The sequence below is a fragment of the Diaphorina citri genome, unplaced genomic scaffold (assembly GCF_000475195.1).
Source record: "Diaphorina citri unplaced genomic scaffold, Diaci psyllid genome assembly version 1.1 scaffold235, whole genome shotgun sequence".
Classification (NCBI taxonomy): domain Eukaryota; kingdom Metazoa; phylum Arthropoda; class Insecta; order Hemiptera; family Psyllidae; genus Diaphorina; species Diaphorina citri.
In genome coordinates this window covers 166,964-183,265 of record NW_007377672.1, presented here as the reverse complement: position 1 = coordinate 183,265, position 16,302 = coordinate 166,964, and the positions used below count along the sequence as shown (strand labels likewise).

General features: G+C 40.9%; 2 protein-coding genes across 2 annotated transcripts; both read right to left on the bottom strand.

The window, feature by feature from the left end:
- Positions 1-1,087: 1,087 nt before the first annotated feature.
- Positions 1,088-9,637, bottom strand: LOC103506439 (papilin-like). The gene is made up of 7 exons (XM_026821483.1): positions 9,612-9,637; positions 8,309-8,464; positions 6,520-6,644; positions 5,712-5,918; positions 4,876-5,006; positions 3,407-3,557; positions 1,088-1,375 (listed from the first exon to the last, which is right to left on the bottom strand). The coding sequence occupies exons 1-7, from the start codon at positions 9,635-9,637 to the stop codon at positions 1,107-1,109; spliced, it is 1,065 nt and encodes a 354-aa protein (XP_026677284.1). The 3' UTR covers positions 1,088-1,106.
- A 914-nt stretch (positions 9,638-10,551) lies between these two features.
- On the bottom strand, positions 10,552-12,838 carry LOC113466252 (papilin-like). Its single transcript, XM_026821481.1, has 5 exons — positions 12,562-12,838; positions 11,982-11,990; positions 11,861-11,920; positions 10,756-10,886; positions 10,552-10,566 (listed from the first exon to the last, which is right to left on the bottom strand). The coding sequence occupies exons 1-5, from the start codon at positions 12,836-12,838 to the stop codon at positions 10,552-10,554; spliced, it is 492 nt and encodes a 163-aa protein (XP_026677282.1).
- Positions 12,839-16,302: the final 3,464 nt, after the last annotated feature.

Genomic DNA, 16,302 nt, shown 5'->3' with positions numbered 1-16,302 from the left:
ACCGGGTCTTTGACTCAAGGAATAAACGTCTACGCAGGTTTATGACTGAAGGAATAAACTTCTGCCCATGCGCAGAGAGGGGTTTTCACAGGGGGATTCGTCCATTGTAGACCCGGGAGTAAGTGTTGTATTAGTCTAACTCATGCATTCGTGGTAAAGAGATTCTACGGTAAGTGCAGATGCCTTCAATTATTATGATGAATTGTAGGTGTAGGCACCTAATAAGTGTCTCTTGGGCCGGCCACTCATCAGGTAGAACTGACAGGAAGGTACGCCTGAACAGGTGCGCTCGTCAGGTCTACCTGATAGGGAATGTCCGGCCGCTAAAAACAGAATGGAGTGGAGAGTACAGCGCATAAAGGCATAGAGTATTGCCCACGTAGAGAAAATTGTCGATAGAGGGAAGCGACATAAGAACTTGGAGCTAAAAGCTCTATACTCTCCACTCCACTCTGTTATTACATAGGTAGTACATAACAATAGAAAAACTCGGAATACGATTACTAACCTTCACCTACAGGACCTAATACATATTATGGGTAAAGGAGTCTCAATACAATGTAGTAGAAGAGATAGCTGATCATCTCTTATAAAAAGGGTACTAAAAATTTAAAATTCATCTTAGACATGAAAAATAACACAAGTAATTCACAACACCTCTACCAAAAGGTTAGATCATTCATTCTTGGCAAAAATTAGGGCGCTGTTACGCTAAGGCAAATTAAGGCGCTGTTACACTGAGGAAGCATGTTGCAGTAAAACATGCTTCATGACAACATGTAGCTCCGAACAATTGCTTCAGGACAACATGTAAACATGATGCATTGCTGTATGTTGCCTTATGTTGACCGTCCCGTCGATTGATGTTTCTTTGAAGCATGTTTCAGTGCAGCATATTTTTTCTTGCCTCAGTGTGTGGTTGAGCCTCTTTGCCTCAATATAAGTGAGCCTTTATTCACATGATGCATTGCTGTATGTTGCCTTATGTTGACCGTCCCGTCGATTGATGTTTCTTTGAAGCATGTTTCAGTGCAGCATATTTTTTTCTTGCCTCAATGTGCGCTTGAGCCTTTTTGCCTCAATATAAGTGAGCCTTTATTTACTTCTCATGGAAACACATGCAATCTCATACCGTGCACCTCCACCAAACAATCGGTCGTCATAGCAACCAGAGTGTCACGTGGTCTACTTACTGCCCGTATCCTTCTCGCCACACAACGCCTCACATTCCTGCCGGGAATCGAACCGGTTGTTATTGCCCGGACAGCCTCCATAGTGGAATTGACCGCACTGTTTCCGATCCTTGTCGTAGTACCATTTGACTCAGATGTCGGGTCTTCGCCGATAACGGCAGCGGGCCGCTGACCGACTGGGTCTAGACGGAGGGTTAGTGGAGAGAGCGTGCGGGTTAGAGGTCTTAGGATTAGCATCCATTTTATGAACAAAATACTCTCAACTCTCAAGTAGCACTGAAGCAATACAAACTTTTGAAGAGGTTTGACAGAGACAGAGGGAGCTGTAGGTAACTGCTAAGGTCTTATTGTCCCGAAATCGAAGAGAGAAGGAAGACAGAATAGGAGAAAGGCGTTACGAGAAAGAACATTAAATCCAAACTCTGATGGGTCAAAATGAACTTCAGGCAGACTTGAGAGCAAGACTATTTGTTCACAAAAAAGGGTATTGTCCCGAAATCGAAGAGAGAAGGAAGACAGGATAGGAGAAAGCCGTTCCGAGAAAGAACATTAAATCCAAATTCTGATGGGTCAAAATTAACTTCACGCAGACTTGAGAGCAAGACTATTTGTTCACAAAAAAAGGGTGTTAGTCTAACCCTAGGAGATAAACCTAGACTTTAAAGTTCCAGAAGCTTAAAGTCCCATTGGGTTAGTAGACTAGGGCTTTAGGGTTAGTGAAATTTTACTATGAACAATACTTCTTGTAAGATACAAAAATTAGACAAGCCCAAAATGCTAGAACTACATAATTATATACTAGACCAAAAAATACTACAGACCAAAATGACAAATCTACAACCATCAAATACTAGGTATGTTTAGGTAATTACTCGTACCTACGTATAAGTACGCACATCAGAAAACACCACTCTAGACTGTTCAAACCCATTTATCGGTAATACACTAGGGTAAGCCATAATTTGGTAGGGTGGAAGAGCTCACTGTGTGAGAATCCTGCCATAAAGCCTTTGAAAAATAAATAAATGATTTTACCTTCGGCGCGGAACTCTCCGCACAGCCGTTCGCATTGCTCCTCCGTATTGAAGCGGTTAGCGTTACCCTCGCATCCACCGTAGATGAACGACTGACACCGGTAAGTGTTGCGGTCGAAATACCAGGCTGCCTCTTGTTGCGTGCACGGACCCGATTCCGATTCCAGGAAACACAAGTCGTTCCTGTAGACATAAGAATATTTTTTAAGAGGTTTGACAGAGAGAACTGTAACTGCTAGGGTCTTATCGTCCCGAAATCGAAGAGAGAAAATAAAGGTTGAACATACTGCTATCACGTCACGTCACGTGAGCTTATGGGACAGAAAGATTTAGTTCAAAGTGTGAGGGTTTTTCTTGTTGAGCCGTCCGTCCCCAGAGTTGGGACAAAACTTAACAAAAATTACGGGGTGGCTCGTTACAAAAGTTTTCCCATAATATTGTAGGTAATTTTGTTAATAATAGCCACACTGCCCTCATGGGGGAGGTGGATGCTCCAAATTTTCGGAGTCTGGCCTACAGTGAAGGAGAAACCCCTCGCCCCCTAAATAGGGCCTTGCTTTTATATATATTTAACTTTATAGCTTCTCCTTTCAAAAATCTCCCGACAATTCATTGGGTACAACGATATGTAGGTACCTACCTACTCCTCCTTAGAAAGCTATAGGAATATAGTAAGTACTTAATGTTTCAATTCAACAGTTTGGTTTACCTGGCCGCTTCCTGACCTTTCAAAAATCTCCCGACAATTCATTGGGTACAACGATATGTAGGTACCTACCTACTCCTCCTTAGAAAGCTATAGGAATATAGTACTTAATGTTTCAATTCAACAGTTTGGTTTACCTGGCCGCTTCCTGGCGGGGTGCGAGTGTTGTGGACGGGGTCTGAGCAGGATCGGGAGGCGGTATATTCTGGACGCAGCGCTTCTGACAAGACCACTGGTCGTTGAATCGGTTGTGATTGCCCTGGCATCCGCCATATTGGAACGGCTGGCAGGAGTCTGTGTCCCGGTCGTAGTACCATTGCTCGTAGTTGCCTTTATTTAAGGTAAACATTAGAAAAGCCAAAAGTGTTGAAGGGGAGAAACCAGTAAAATCAGGTTTTACTGAGAAAAGAACAAACTATGAAAACTTTGAACAAACTATGAAAACCATGCGTACAAACCACTTTATCGCTTACCTCGAACTATGACATTGAACTCTTTCCGAATAGGATCACCAATACCGTTAGCGGCAACGCACACATAGATACCGGCATCTTGCCGTACTAGGCCGACAATTTGAAGAACGCCATCCAGAGTTAACTTGTAGTGACCATCTGAACCATCAATCTGGAAATTAGGACAATCCAAATCCAAAAGTTACAACATTTGAGCCGTTAAAGTTTGTCTCGGGCAGGAATTGAACTCGCAATCTGGCGCTTCCAAGGCAGGCGTGCTACCCTCCTACTCATATTAACCCTGAGATTGGTCGGGAAAGGCCAGCAGGACGCGATTAGCCACATGGTCACCCATCAGGATACTAACCACGTGCAACGTTGCTTAACTTCACTGATCCATTAGGAGCTGGTGCATTCAACGTGCTATTGCCTCGCCGCTGTCTAACTCGCAACCTGGCGCTTCCAAGGCAGGCGTGCTACCCTCCTACTCATATTAACCCTGAGATTGGTCGGGAAAGGCCAGCAGGACGCGATTAGCCACATGGTCACCCATCAGGATACTAACCACGTGCAACGTTGCTTAACTTCACTGATCCATTAGGAGCTGGTGCAATCAACGTGCTATTGTCTCGCCGCTGTCATAGATATGTAGGTACAGAGATCTCAAGTGAGAAAAAAAGAACTTACGCTGAAATAAAACCACGTAGAAAGAACTTACGCTGAAATAAAACCATGTTAAAAGAACTTACGCTGAAATAAAACCACGTAGAAAGAACTTACGCTGAAATAAAACCATGTTAAAAGAACTTACGCTGAAATAAAACCATATAAATAGAACTTACGCTGAAATAAAACCACGTAAAAAGAACTTGCGCTGAAATAAAACCATATAAAAAGAACTTGCGCTGAAATAAAACCATGTTAAAAGAACTTACGCTGAAATAAAACCAGAAAAAAAGAACTTACGCTGAAATAAAACCACGTAAAAAGAACTTGCGCTGAAATAAAACCATATAAATAGAACTTATGCTGAAATAAAACCATGTGAAAAGAACTTGCGCTGAAATAAAACCATGTGAAAAGAACTTACGCTGAAATTAAACCGTGTTAAAAGAACTTACGCTGAAATAAAACCATGTTAAAAGAACTTACGCTGAAATAAAACCATGTTAAAAGAACTTACGCTGAAATAAAACCATGTTAAAAGAACTTGCGCTAGAAACATATAAATAGAACTTACGCTGAAATAAAACCACGTAAAAAGAACTTGCGCTGAAATAAAACCATATAAATAGAACTTACGCTGAAATGAAACGATGTTAAAAGAACTTACGCTGAAATAAAACCATGTTAAAAGAACTTACGCTAAAAAAAAACATGTTAAAAGAACTTACGCTGAAATAAAACCATGTTAAAAGAACTTACGCTAAAAAAACATGTTAAAAGAACTTACGCAGAAATAAAACCATGTAATATACATAAGAACTTACGCTGACTTCTCCCTTGGACCAGGTGTAGACAGGGATTGGATATCCAATTGCTATACATCTCAAGGTCACAAAGTTGCCTTCCTCAGCTTCCACAGTGGGTTCCGAATAGTTGTGGAATCGAGGCGGTGAGGCTGAAATAGAGGATCAAATTATAAGAAATAGAGGACCAAATTATAAGAAATAGAGGACCAAATTATAAGAAATAAAGGACCAAATTATAAGAAATAGAGGACCAAACTATAAGAAATAGAGAACCAAATTATAAGAAATAAAGGACCGAAATATAAAATTGAAATGTAGGACCAAATTAAAAGGTTGAAACAGAGGGCCAAATTATAAATTTTAAATAGAGGATCAATTTATAAAATTGAAATAGAGGACCAAATTATAAGGTTGAAACAGAGGTCCAAATTATAAGGTTGAAATAGAGGACCAAATGATAAGGTTAAAATAGAGGACCAAATTATAAGGTTGAAATAGAGGTCCAAATTATAAGGTTGAAATAGAGGACCAAATGATAAGGTTAAAATAGAGGACCAAATGATAAGGTTGAAATAGAGGACCAAATTATAAGGTTAAAATAATAAAAAAAAATGCCGTTTCTTTGTGTTTTTATTTCACAACTTTGGTGCTCACTGCAGCATTGTAGGATTTTCTAAACATCTCAAAAATCCCAACACCCAATGTTTATCATCCATGCTGGTACCGTTCGCTATACCTATTCTACATAGATAGTCATTTTCCCCACGAGGCTGAGTGGGCCCCGAAACAGCCAGTCACCGAACCAGACATTTGTATGATGCAAATTTTTTGACCCCGTCGGCAATCGAACTTACGAATATTAGGTGTGTATGGGGTGGACGTGTAAACAGGGTAGGCAGGACTGACTGTGGTTGTGGTTGTCGTGATATCAAACAGATTCGAGCAGGAATAGCCACAGTCGTTCGGGCAACATTTGGCCTGACCAGTGCAGTCAGCATCGTCCTTGCAATTGTCCGCGCAGACATTCTGAGGTTGCGGACGACACTCGCCCTCCTTGTATACTGGGGAGAAAAACCGAATGACAATACAATGTCTTCTAATGCTTTTAGGAATGAATATGAATACAACACAGGGACCCAACCACTAGAACAGGGATTTCCTACTTCTATGTGTATACGGGCCACATGCTACATTGGCTGTTACCTACTTCACGGGCCACATACACAGGGGAGCAGGCCCGTAGCCAGGGTTTTATCGAGGGGAGGATGTGAATGCTCCACATTTTCGGAATCGACCCCATAGCAAAAGAGTAAAAATGAAGCTTCTACATCAGGGACATCACACTTCTATGTGTATACGGGCCACATGCTACATTGGCTGTTACCTACTTCACGGGCCACATACACAGGGGAGCAGGCCCGTAGCCAGGGGTTTATCGAGGGGAGGATGTGAATGCTCCACATTTTCGGAATCGACCCCATAGTAAAAGAGCGAAAATGAAGCTTCTACATCAGGGACATCACAGACTGTTCCTTCTTAATCGAAAAAGGAGCCAAAATAAAATGCGTAACTCGTCTATTGTTATTAATAATTAATTAATTAAAATTTAATATAAAGCTGGCGGAAAACTTGTTTAAAGAAAATAAATAATAATATACTTACAGGGTCTACACACGGCAATATACTGGGTCTCCCTAGTCTCAGGGTTTCGTACAAGATCTACAGCGCAGCGTGTGTTGGATGGACACTGGGGGTCTTGATTCTGACATGGGTTGAAACAGCGACATCTGGGGGGGAAAAATTAGATTGAGTAAAAATAGAAACAGCCTAGTTATAGCTCGAAGGGTAGCCCGCCTGCCTTGTAAGGGCTAGGTCGCGCCCTTGAGGAACTATATCCTAAACAGATGAGGTCTGTTCTCGGAACGGCTGGCTTTCTCCTATCCTGTCCTCCTCTCTTCGATTTCGAGACGATAAGACCTCTGTTGTTAACAGTTCCTTCTATGAAACCTCCTCAAAAGGTTAGAAGAGAATAGAATATACCTACATACACTGTTGTTTATCCCGCTGGGATAGGACTTAAAAGTCCCTTTAACTCCGCGGTTTAACCAAGGTCTAATTCTCGACCTTGAGGAACTATATCCTCAACAGATGACGTTCGTTCTTGGAACGGCTAGCTTTCTCCTATCCTGTAGGAGACACTCATCTGATTGGGAACGGATGCACAACATGCGGGGGAAATGGTTAGATAGAATGGAAGGGGTGGCCAAACCGTTGACATAGTCAGTTTAAACCAGAAGTGCGCAACCTTTTATGACGCCGCCCGTAGGAATAAAAAGGATTTTAATTTTACTCTGGCCAGAAAACCCCCCAATAGTGGAGAATTACGAGTATTTTTAGGAATGTGCCATCGCCGTAAAGTAAACTCACCGCCCCCCTACTGCCCAAATTAATTTCATCTCCCCAAAAGTGTTCGATATCGCCCCGGTTGCGCATCACTGGTTTAAACTAAAACCAAAGTTTAGTGCTCAAAGGTAAATATACTCAAACCAGAAATTAGGTAATTAGGGTGCAGTTGAGAATAGGGCATGCAAGAAAACATGGTAAAAGTCACCAGAAAAATTTCCGTTCCATTACATTGAAATGGGGGACTTTTCTAACGGAGTTCCTGTGTACAGAGTCCTGTGTGAAGGACTATTGCACTCTTTTCGATATCCAGAACTCAGTGTTTGACCTACAATTTTATTCTAGTGGGTAACCTAAGCCCCAGCTTAATCTACCGATTTCTCCCCGCGTCAAAGGGAATTTGGACTAAATAAGCCTGCTTACTCTACCGATTTCTCCCCCCTCAAAAGGGAATATGGACTAAATAAGCCAGCTTACTCTACCGATTTCTATCCCCTCAAAAGGGAATATGGACTAAATAAGCCAGCTTACTCTACCGATTTCTCCCCCTCAAAAGGGAATATGGACTAAATAAGCCTGCTTACTCTACCGATTTCTCCCCCCTCAAAAGGGAATATGGACTAAATAAGCCAGCTTACTCTACCGATTTCTCCCCCCCTCAAAAGGCAGTACTGACTAAATAAGCCAGCTTACTCTACCGATTTCTCCCCCCCTCAAAAGGGAATATGGACTAAATAAGCCAGCTTACTGTACTGATTTCTCCCCCCTCGAAAAGGAATATGGGCAACCTGAGCCAGCTTAATCTACCGATTTTTCTCCCCGTCAAAGGGAATATGGACGAAATAAGCCAGTATCGTATTCGATTATGTGAAACAAAATATGGCTGAACCAATGAGATTGTGAGATTTCGCTTTGTGGAGCAAGTGTTTACATGCAAAGCGGGATCTGATTAGTTCAGCACAAAAAGTCACATAATCAAGTAAGATGCAGGTACCTTACCGATTTTTCTCCGTCAAAGGGGATATGGGCGACCTAGACCAGCTCTTACCTCGCGTTCTTCCCGGAGATCACACACGTCCACTGGAAGAGAAAGGTATTTGGAGTTAGTTCTGGCATAGTTATAAAACTGTTGCGGTCGAAATACCAGGCTGCCTCTTGTTGCGTGCACGGACCCGATTCCGATTCCAGGAAACACAAGTCGTTCCTGTAGACATACGAATATATATATACCTATATATTTTTAAGAGGTTTGACAAAGGGAACTGTAACTGCTAGGGTCTTATCGTCCCGAAATCGAAGAGAGAAAATAAAGGTTGAACGTACTGCTATCACGTCACGTCACGTGAGCTTATGGGACAGAAAGATTTAGTTCAAAGTGTGAGGGTTTTTCCTGTTGAGCCGACCGTCCCCAGAGTTGGGACAAAACTTAACAAAAATTACGGGGTGGCTCGACCCCCATTTCGCGGACTTCGCGAAATTTTTCGCTAATCGCGAAATTGCCAAAATTTCCGCATTAAAAATCAAAAAGTTACGGGTTTTTAGTCCGTCCTTCCTTTATTATTACAACAGTAATGAAAAGGTATAAGGGACGGACTATACTATTGTATTCGCTTCGGTGTCGTCTGTGTGTCTGTCTGTCCCCATAGAAGGACTTATCCAAACCTAGTCGACCTATCTTCTTCTTCTTCTTAGTGTGCCATGTCCATTACTGGACGTTGGCGATCAAATTGGCTAAATCATTATTATCCACCACTTTAGCAAACAGCGTTGAATTAGTCGACCTATATATCAAATTAAAGGTATTTTTACCAGGATCACGAAAATGGTGGTGCAAATTTTGTCCAGAATACCATAAAGCCAAAAATCCAAAAAAACTGGTTTTTGGGGGATTTTTTTTTTTCACATTTTCTCACACAAATGAGCTCTGATCTTGAAATTTGTCGCGACGACCTATGACCTCAAAGCGAGAAAGTTTTAGATAACAGTTCAGTCGATAATTTAAGACCGGTTTTAGCGTCACCTGTGTTAAGCTACGCCGAGAAAGGCCAATAAATGGATGGGTGACTTGAACATTATATTGGGAATAAAGGGAGAACGGGCTCTAGTCTTGATTTTAAATCATTACATGAAAGTAAAATCAAAAAATCAAATCAAGAATGATAATAAACTGAATATTAAACAAATTAGGTAGGTACAAAGGTATTCTTTAACCATGATCGAATAAACTACGGGCTAAAAAATTCCCGGAGGGACGGACCCAGCTTGTTAATTATTTTATTATTTGAATGAAAATGTCTAGAAGTCTTAAAAGACAAAACACCAGAAAACGAACTAGTAACACTTCTACATACGTTTCTGTTACATAGTTCAAATACATTGTTTCGTTTCTATGATGCATTTTCTTAATCTCTGATTTTCTTTATCATCAAGGTTTTGTGAAGCTTCATGCATTGGTTTTATAGAGCTTTATTCTGTCCCAGACTTTGTCCTTCCGTGTTTGTGCGAACTGCTTTCCTTCTGTAGATAGCACACTACACTATACACAATACGTTGTGGAGCTATGTACAAACTTATTACTATTGGAATTCCTAACTTAGCACAAACTTGGAATGTGACCAAAATTTTCCTATCCAAAGAAAATGTAACGTTTTCAATTTAATGTCAGGATGATAATACAAAAAACTCTTGTTCCTTTCGGTTTGTTCATTTCAGTCTGATAGTGATAGGCTGTCTGCAATTTGATCATATTTTCTTCCACTCTGCTCATTGAGAATACCTCTTTTAATTCCACTTAGCAAGATGAATTTTCATGAATTGTCAACATTATATAAGAGTATAAGAAAGGACACTATTTAATGGCGGGATTTAATAATATATTGAACTCGCAACCTGGCGCTTCCAAGGCAGGCGTGCTACCCTCCTACTCATATTAACCCTGAGATTGGTCGGGAAAGGCCAGCAGGACGCGATTAGCCACATGGTCACCCATCAGGATACTAACCACGTGCAACGTTGCTTAACTTCACTGATCCATTAGGAGCTGGTGCAATCAACGTGCTATTGTCTCGCCGCTGTCATAGATAGGTACGCTGAAATTAAACCATGTTTAAAGAACTTACGCTGAAATAAAACCACGTAAAAAGAACTTGCGCTGAAATAAAACCATATAAATAGAACTTACGCTGAAATAAAACCATGTTAAAGGAACTTACGCAGAAATAAAACCATGTTAAAAGAACTTATGCAGAAATAAAACCATGTTAAAAGAACTTACGCTGAAATAAAACCATGTTAAAAGAACTTGCGCTGAAATTAAACCATGTTTAAAGAACTTACGCTGAAATTAAACCATGTAAAAAGAACTTGCGCTGAAATAAAACCATGTGAAAAGAACTTACGCTGAAATTAAACCATGTTTAAAGAACTTACGCTAAAAAAAACATGTTAAAAGAACTTACGCAGAAACAAAACCATGTAATAAGCATAAGAACTTACGCTGACTTCTCCCTTGGACCAGGTGTAGACAGGGATTGGATATCCAATTGCTATACATCTCAAAGTCACAAAGTTGCCTTCCTCAGCTTCCACAGTGGGTTCCGAATAGTTGTGGAATCGAGGCGGCGAGGCTGAAATAGAGGATCAAATTATAAGAAATAGAGGACCAAATTATATGAAATAGTGAACCAAATTATAAGAAATAAAGGACCAAAATATAAAATTGAAATGGAGGACCAAATTATAAGGTTGAAATAGAGAATCAAATTATAAATTTTAGAGGATCAATTTATAAAATTGAAATAGAGGACCAAATTATAAGGTTGAAATAGAGGTCCAAATTATAAGGTTGAAATAGAGGTCCAAATTATACGGTTAAAATAGAGGACCAAATGATAAGGTTGAAATTGAGGACCAAATTTTAAGGTTAAAATAGTAAATAAATGCCATTTTTTGTGTTTTTATTTAATTATTTTGGTGCTCACTGCAGCATTGTAGGATTTTCTAAACATCTCAATAATCTTAACACCCAATGTTTATCATCCATGCTGGCACCGTTCGCTATATTCTACATAGATACTCATTTTCCTCACGAGGCTGAGTGGGCCCCGTAACAGCCAGTCACCGAACCAGTCATTTGTTGAATAGAATATACCTTGTTTATACTTGTGTGGTTGGTTAAACTTGTTTTGGTATGGAGGACCAGAACCAGAAAATATAATGGTTATACTTGATTTGATACTATCGTACTATTACGATAAATATAGATATTCCCTAAAATATCAGAACCATAGGGTAGGTCTAAACCTGTGTCCACACATAATCGACCGGCGGTCGACCGATGAGGTGAATCTATGTTATCTAGGCAGTGTGGATGGTTTAGCCGATGTCGATCGACGGTCGGTCGACTATGTGTGGACACAGCTAAAGACTACACAGTACAGAACAATTACCTACCTCTAACTCTAACTATCATTAAACACGTCATCATATTATATCTACTGTAGAAAAAACATCATCTCAAGAGTGTTTGAGACCATATAAATTTTCATAGGATCAGGAAGGAGCTCGGATTTCTGGGCGTCCAAAGACAAATTCTTCCAACACCAATTGACGTAGTTGCCGTTACACGGTCCCACGTCTTTGGGTTGATCACACACGTCCACTGGAAGAGAAAGGTATTTGGAGTTAGTTCTGGCATATATTTACATATAAAACAGGATCACACACGTCCACTGGAAGAGAAAGGTATTTGGAGTTAGTTCTGGCATAGTTATAAAACTATCTTTAGAGTGAACGATAGGAGGAACTACATATAAGTGCTAAGGTCTAATCGTCCCGTCCTTAGGGCGAAGTTAACACCACGAGACCTAAAGTCGTCATCATCATACTACGGAACGGGCATGGTACGACACAAGACCACAAGCCTCCAATGTAGCAGTTGTTTCATTGCTACGATATTAAAACCGCGGTGAAACACTCATCTTATTTGTTTTATTTTAGGTCTAATCGTCCCGTCCTTAGGGCGAAGTTAACACCACGAGACCTAAAGTCGTCATCATCATACTACGGAACGGGCATGGTACGACAAAGACCACAAGCCTCCAATGTAGCAGTTGTTTCATTGCTACGATATTAAAATGGCGGTGAAACACTCATTTGGCCATTTGCGGCGCACTCATCCTCCAATGTAGCAGTTGTTTCATTGCTACGATATTAAAATGGCGGTGAAACACTCATTTGGCCATTTGCGGCGCACTCATCTTTTTTTTAGAAAAATCATCGATCCAGTAGAGTTCAACTTACCCACTGCGATTCTGTTCTCAAGTTGGTCCGGAGCCGCCGATGACGTCACGAAAGTACCTCCAGCGCAGCGAGCCTGACATGCTTCCTCCGTCATAAAGTTGTTCTGATTGCCGCCACAGCCGCCATAGTAGAATTGGCGGCACCGAGCCTCCAACGAGTCATAGTACCAGGTGAGCACATAATTGGCGCAGTCACCTATCACCGCTGGCTGCAGACAGATGTCCTTGGCTATGAATTGAGGGAAACAGGATGTGTTACTGCCAAAACAACGAGTCATAGTACCAGGTGAGCACATAATTGGCGCAGTCACCTATCACCGCTGGCTGCAGACAGATGTCCTTGGCTATGAATTGAAGGAAACAGGATGTGTTACTGCCAAAATGTGTGGATTTATTTCGAAGGTGAATGCTAAAATCTCACAAACTTTCTAGGTACCTAGCGAAATTACCTACGTCAGAGCTAGGAAAAACTGTCCACTCGCGTTTCCAATAACCAAACAGACATTTAATTAAGTCTAAAGTGAGCTCATAAGTTGATCTCCAATTACAATCAGTTGGTCATCGAGGTATAGCATTTCATCAAACTTCAATCTTCTAAAAAAATTCATTATGGCACCACCAAATCCTGTTCATGATTAGTGATGCCCGACGAAATGGAACTGCCAAAATGTGTGGATTTATTTCGAAGATGAATGCTAAAATCTCACAAACTTTCTAGGTACCTAGCGAAATTACCTACGTCAGAGGTAGGAAAAACTGTCCACTCGCATTTCCAATAACCAAACAGACATTTAATTAAGCCTAAAGTGAGCTCATAAGTTGATCTCGAATTACAATCAATTGGTCATTGAGGTATAGCATTTCATCAAACTTCAATCTTCTAAAAAATTCATTATGGCACCACCAAATCCTGTGTCATGATTAGTGATGCCCGACGAAATGAACCAGAGCCCAGAGCTCTGTCTCGTGTGAATCACAATCACCAAGCTTATGACTTACCGCTCCAGTAGGTACTTGTTCAGAAGTCACGTCAATGGAAAATTGCTACAAAAAGGAGCTGTTACAAATGAGCAGCGACCATTATTATTATAGGGTTAGGTCAGGCGCTTTAACACTTGCGTGTCGTTCGCGCCGATCCCTCCCGGGTTAGATCTTGGTGTAAAGGCCTATGGTTTTAAGGTAAGGCAAGGTTGAGTCAATGTTAAATGGTACCTACCGCTTTCGCATTACTTCAAGGCACATTCTTTTGCATACATGCCTAACCAAGAACAGAAAAGTCTGGTTAGAAAATTTCTACCCTAGCCTGGATTCAAACCGAGCACCTCCGGGTTGACAGTCAGTGCTCTTGACCACTCGGCCACAGAGGTGGGGGGGAACTGCAACTGCCAAGGTCTTATCGTCCCAAAAGCGAAGGGAGGGGGTGTCTAAACAGTAATGTACGGGAGGGGAGGGAGGGTGGATGCTCCAAATTTTCGGAGCCTAGCCTACAGTAAAGCAGAAAAATTGAGCTCCAGGGAAGGGCCCGGGCCCCCTCGCCCCCCCCCTTCCCCTGAATACGGCCCAGGGTAGATGAAGTGCAACAATAACAACTGCGTAAAGTCTGACGTCACACATATTTGAACTCTTTCATTAGAACGGAAAATAAAAATTGAATTTTCGACCTTTTACAATTTATTATTTTTTCGGAGTTTTGACCTCAGATTTGGATTTTTCTCAACTTTTTACATAGGAATCCACCATTTATTTATAATTTTTACCCATTTGCAACTCCTCCATTGAGAAGTATGAAGTCCTCCCTCTCTAGCACTCTTTTTTTTCAAAGAGGTTTGATAGAGGGAACTGTCACTGCTGATGCCTTATCCTCCCGCAGTTGAAGGCAGAAGGAGGGCAGTTTAGGATAAAGCCAGCCTTTCCGAGCTGGCTTAGCTTCTGTGGATAATGTTTCCCCCCGGGTGGAAATCGAACCCGCGACCTAGCGCTTACATGGTAGGCGTGCGACCTCCCGGACTAACTATTCTGGCCCTGTCTTCGATTTTGGCACAAAAAAAAACCCTCCGTTGTTAAGGTGTGTTCTCACATAGTCGACCTGCCATCGATCGATATCGTCCACACTGCCTCGACAACATAGATACACCTCGTCGATCGACAGCCAGTTGACTATGTTTGGATACACCTTTACAGTTTCTTCAAAAGAATATTTAAAAGGAATTTTCAACTGTGTTGAGAAAAGCATATTTAAATGCTTGTCACAAATATCGTTCCCTCCTCCCTCCCTAGCACTCTTTTTTTTCAAAGAGGTTTGATAGAGGGAACTGTCACTGCTGATGCCTTATCCTCCCGCAGTTGAAGGCAGAAGGAGGGCAGTTTAGGATAAAGCCAGCCTTTCCGAGCTGGCTTAGCTTCTGTGGATAATGTTTCCCCCGGGTGGGAATCGAACCCGCGACCTAGCGCTTACATGGTAGGCGTGCGACATCCCGGACTAACTATTCTGGCCCTGTCTTCGATTTTGGCACAAAAAAAACCTCCGTTTGTTAAGGTGTGTTCTCACTTCTCACATAGTCGACCTGCCATCGATCGATATCGTCCACACTGCCTCGACAACATAGATTACGGCCGGTTGACTATGTTTGGATATACCTTTAACAGTTTCTTCAAAAGAATTCTTCAAAAGAATTTTTAACTGTGTTGAGAAAAGCATATTTAAATGCTTGTCACAAATATCGTTCCCCGATGATTAGACCTAGATAAATTTTATGACTTGACTTGGACTCGAACCACCAACCTCCAGATCCAAAGTCCAACGCGTTAACAACTGCACCACTGGGGTTGGTTCCTTCTATGAAACCTCTTCAGAAAAAGCTTTTCCATTAGTTTAATTCGGATGAAGCCAAGTGCTGTTTCAGTTAGATTTTCGTAGTTGGCACCGAATAATTATTATTTTCAATCCTGTCTACACGTAATTGTTACCTATAATCTGTAATATGTAAATTTCACGCATATAATATAATTATGAAATGATGTGTTGGGTATGATAGGTATGATGTGTTGGGAAATACGTTGCTGTCAGTTTTATGACTAGTTCCTGCATATCTACCTATGCACGTGGTACCTATTTCCTATCAGATAAGTCTATAGTCTATACTATATCTGTTTTTCGTGGAAAACTTGTCTTCACCAAGATCCCATTTTTTAGGGGCTTAAGAGCAAGTCATTGAAACCCCACCCTTAACTGAATTAAAATTAATTTATTTTATTTATGAAGTTTCCATTCATTGGTTTTTCAGAACAATTTAGAAAATTCATGTCTTTCTTTTATTTAAATTTCAATTTTCATTAACTTTCAAAGTTTCTCTTGTTTGCGAACAATGCGCGCTTGGTGTAACATTACCTTTATAAGCATTTCTACTGATAAACATTGTAATGATAAATGTTATAAGATATAATGAATTAAAAATTTCATCCTGTAAGGTAATGCGTAATTGCAGAAATGTATTTCTGCGTGTGGCGGGTTTTCTTTCGTTGATTATATTAAAAAAAAAAAAAAAAGGTCAATTTCACACCATAGATAAGCGTAAGAGTTGATAAAGGATAAATTCTATTCTATTCTGTTCCCTAAGAAAATAATGTGTAAGTAAAGGTATGTCTACACATAGTCGACTGGCCGTCGATCGACGAGGTAAGTAAATCTACATATGTTATCGAGGCAGTGTGGACGGTTCAGTCGACATCGATCGATGGCCGG

Bases quoted from the DNA above. Each gene is read 5' to 3' on its own strand.
- LOC103506439 (XM_026821483.1), bottom strand. From the start codon at position 9,637: ATGTATTTGAACTATGTAACAGAAAC. The intron at 8,465-9,611 runs GTATGTAGAAGT...GTATGTCTACAG, and splicing joins TTGAACTATGTAACAGAAAC to GAACGACTTGTGTTTCCTGG. The intron at 1,376-3,406 runs GTAAGCGATAAA...CCCTCCGTCTAG, and splicing joins GTTCAATGTCATAGTTCGAG to ACCCAGTCGGTCAGCGGCCC.
- LOC113466252 (XM_026821481.1), bottom strand. From the start codon at position 12,838: ATGACTCGTTGTTTTGGCAGTAACACATCCTGTTTCCCTCAATTCATA. The intron at 10,887-11,860 runs GTTGGAAGAATT...CCTCTATTTCAG, and splicing joins CGGCAACTACGTCAATTGGT to CCTCGCCGCCTCGATTCCAC.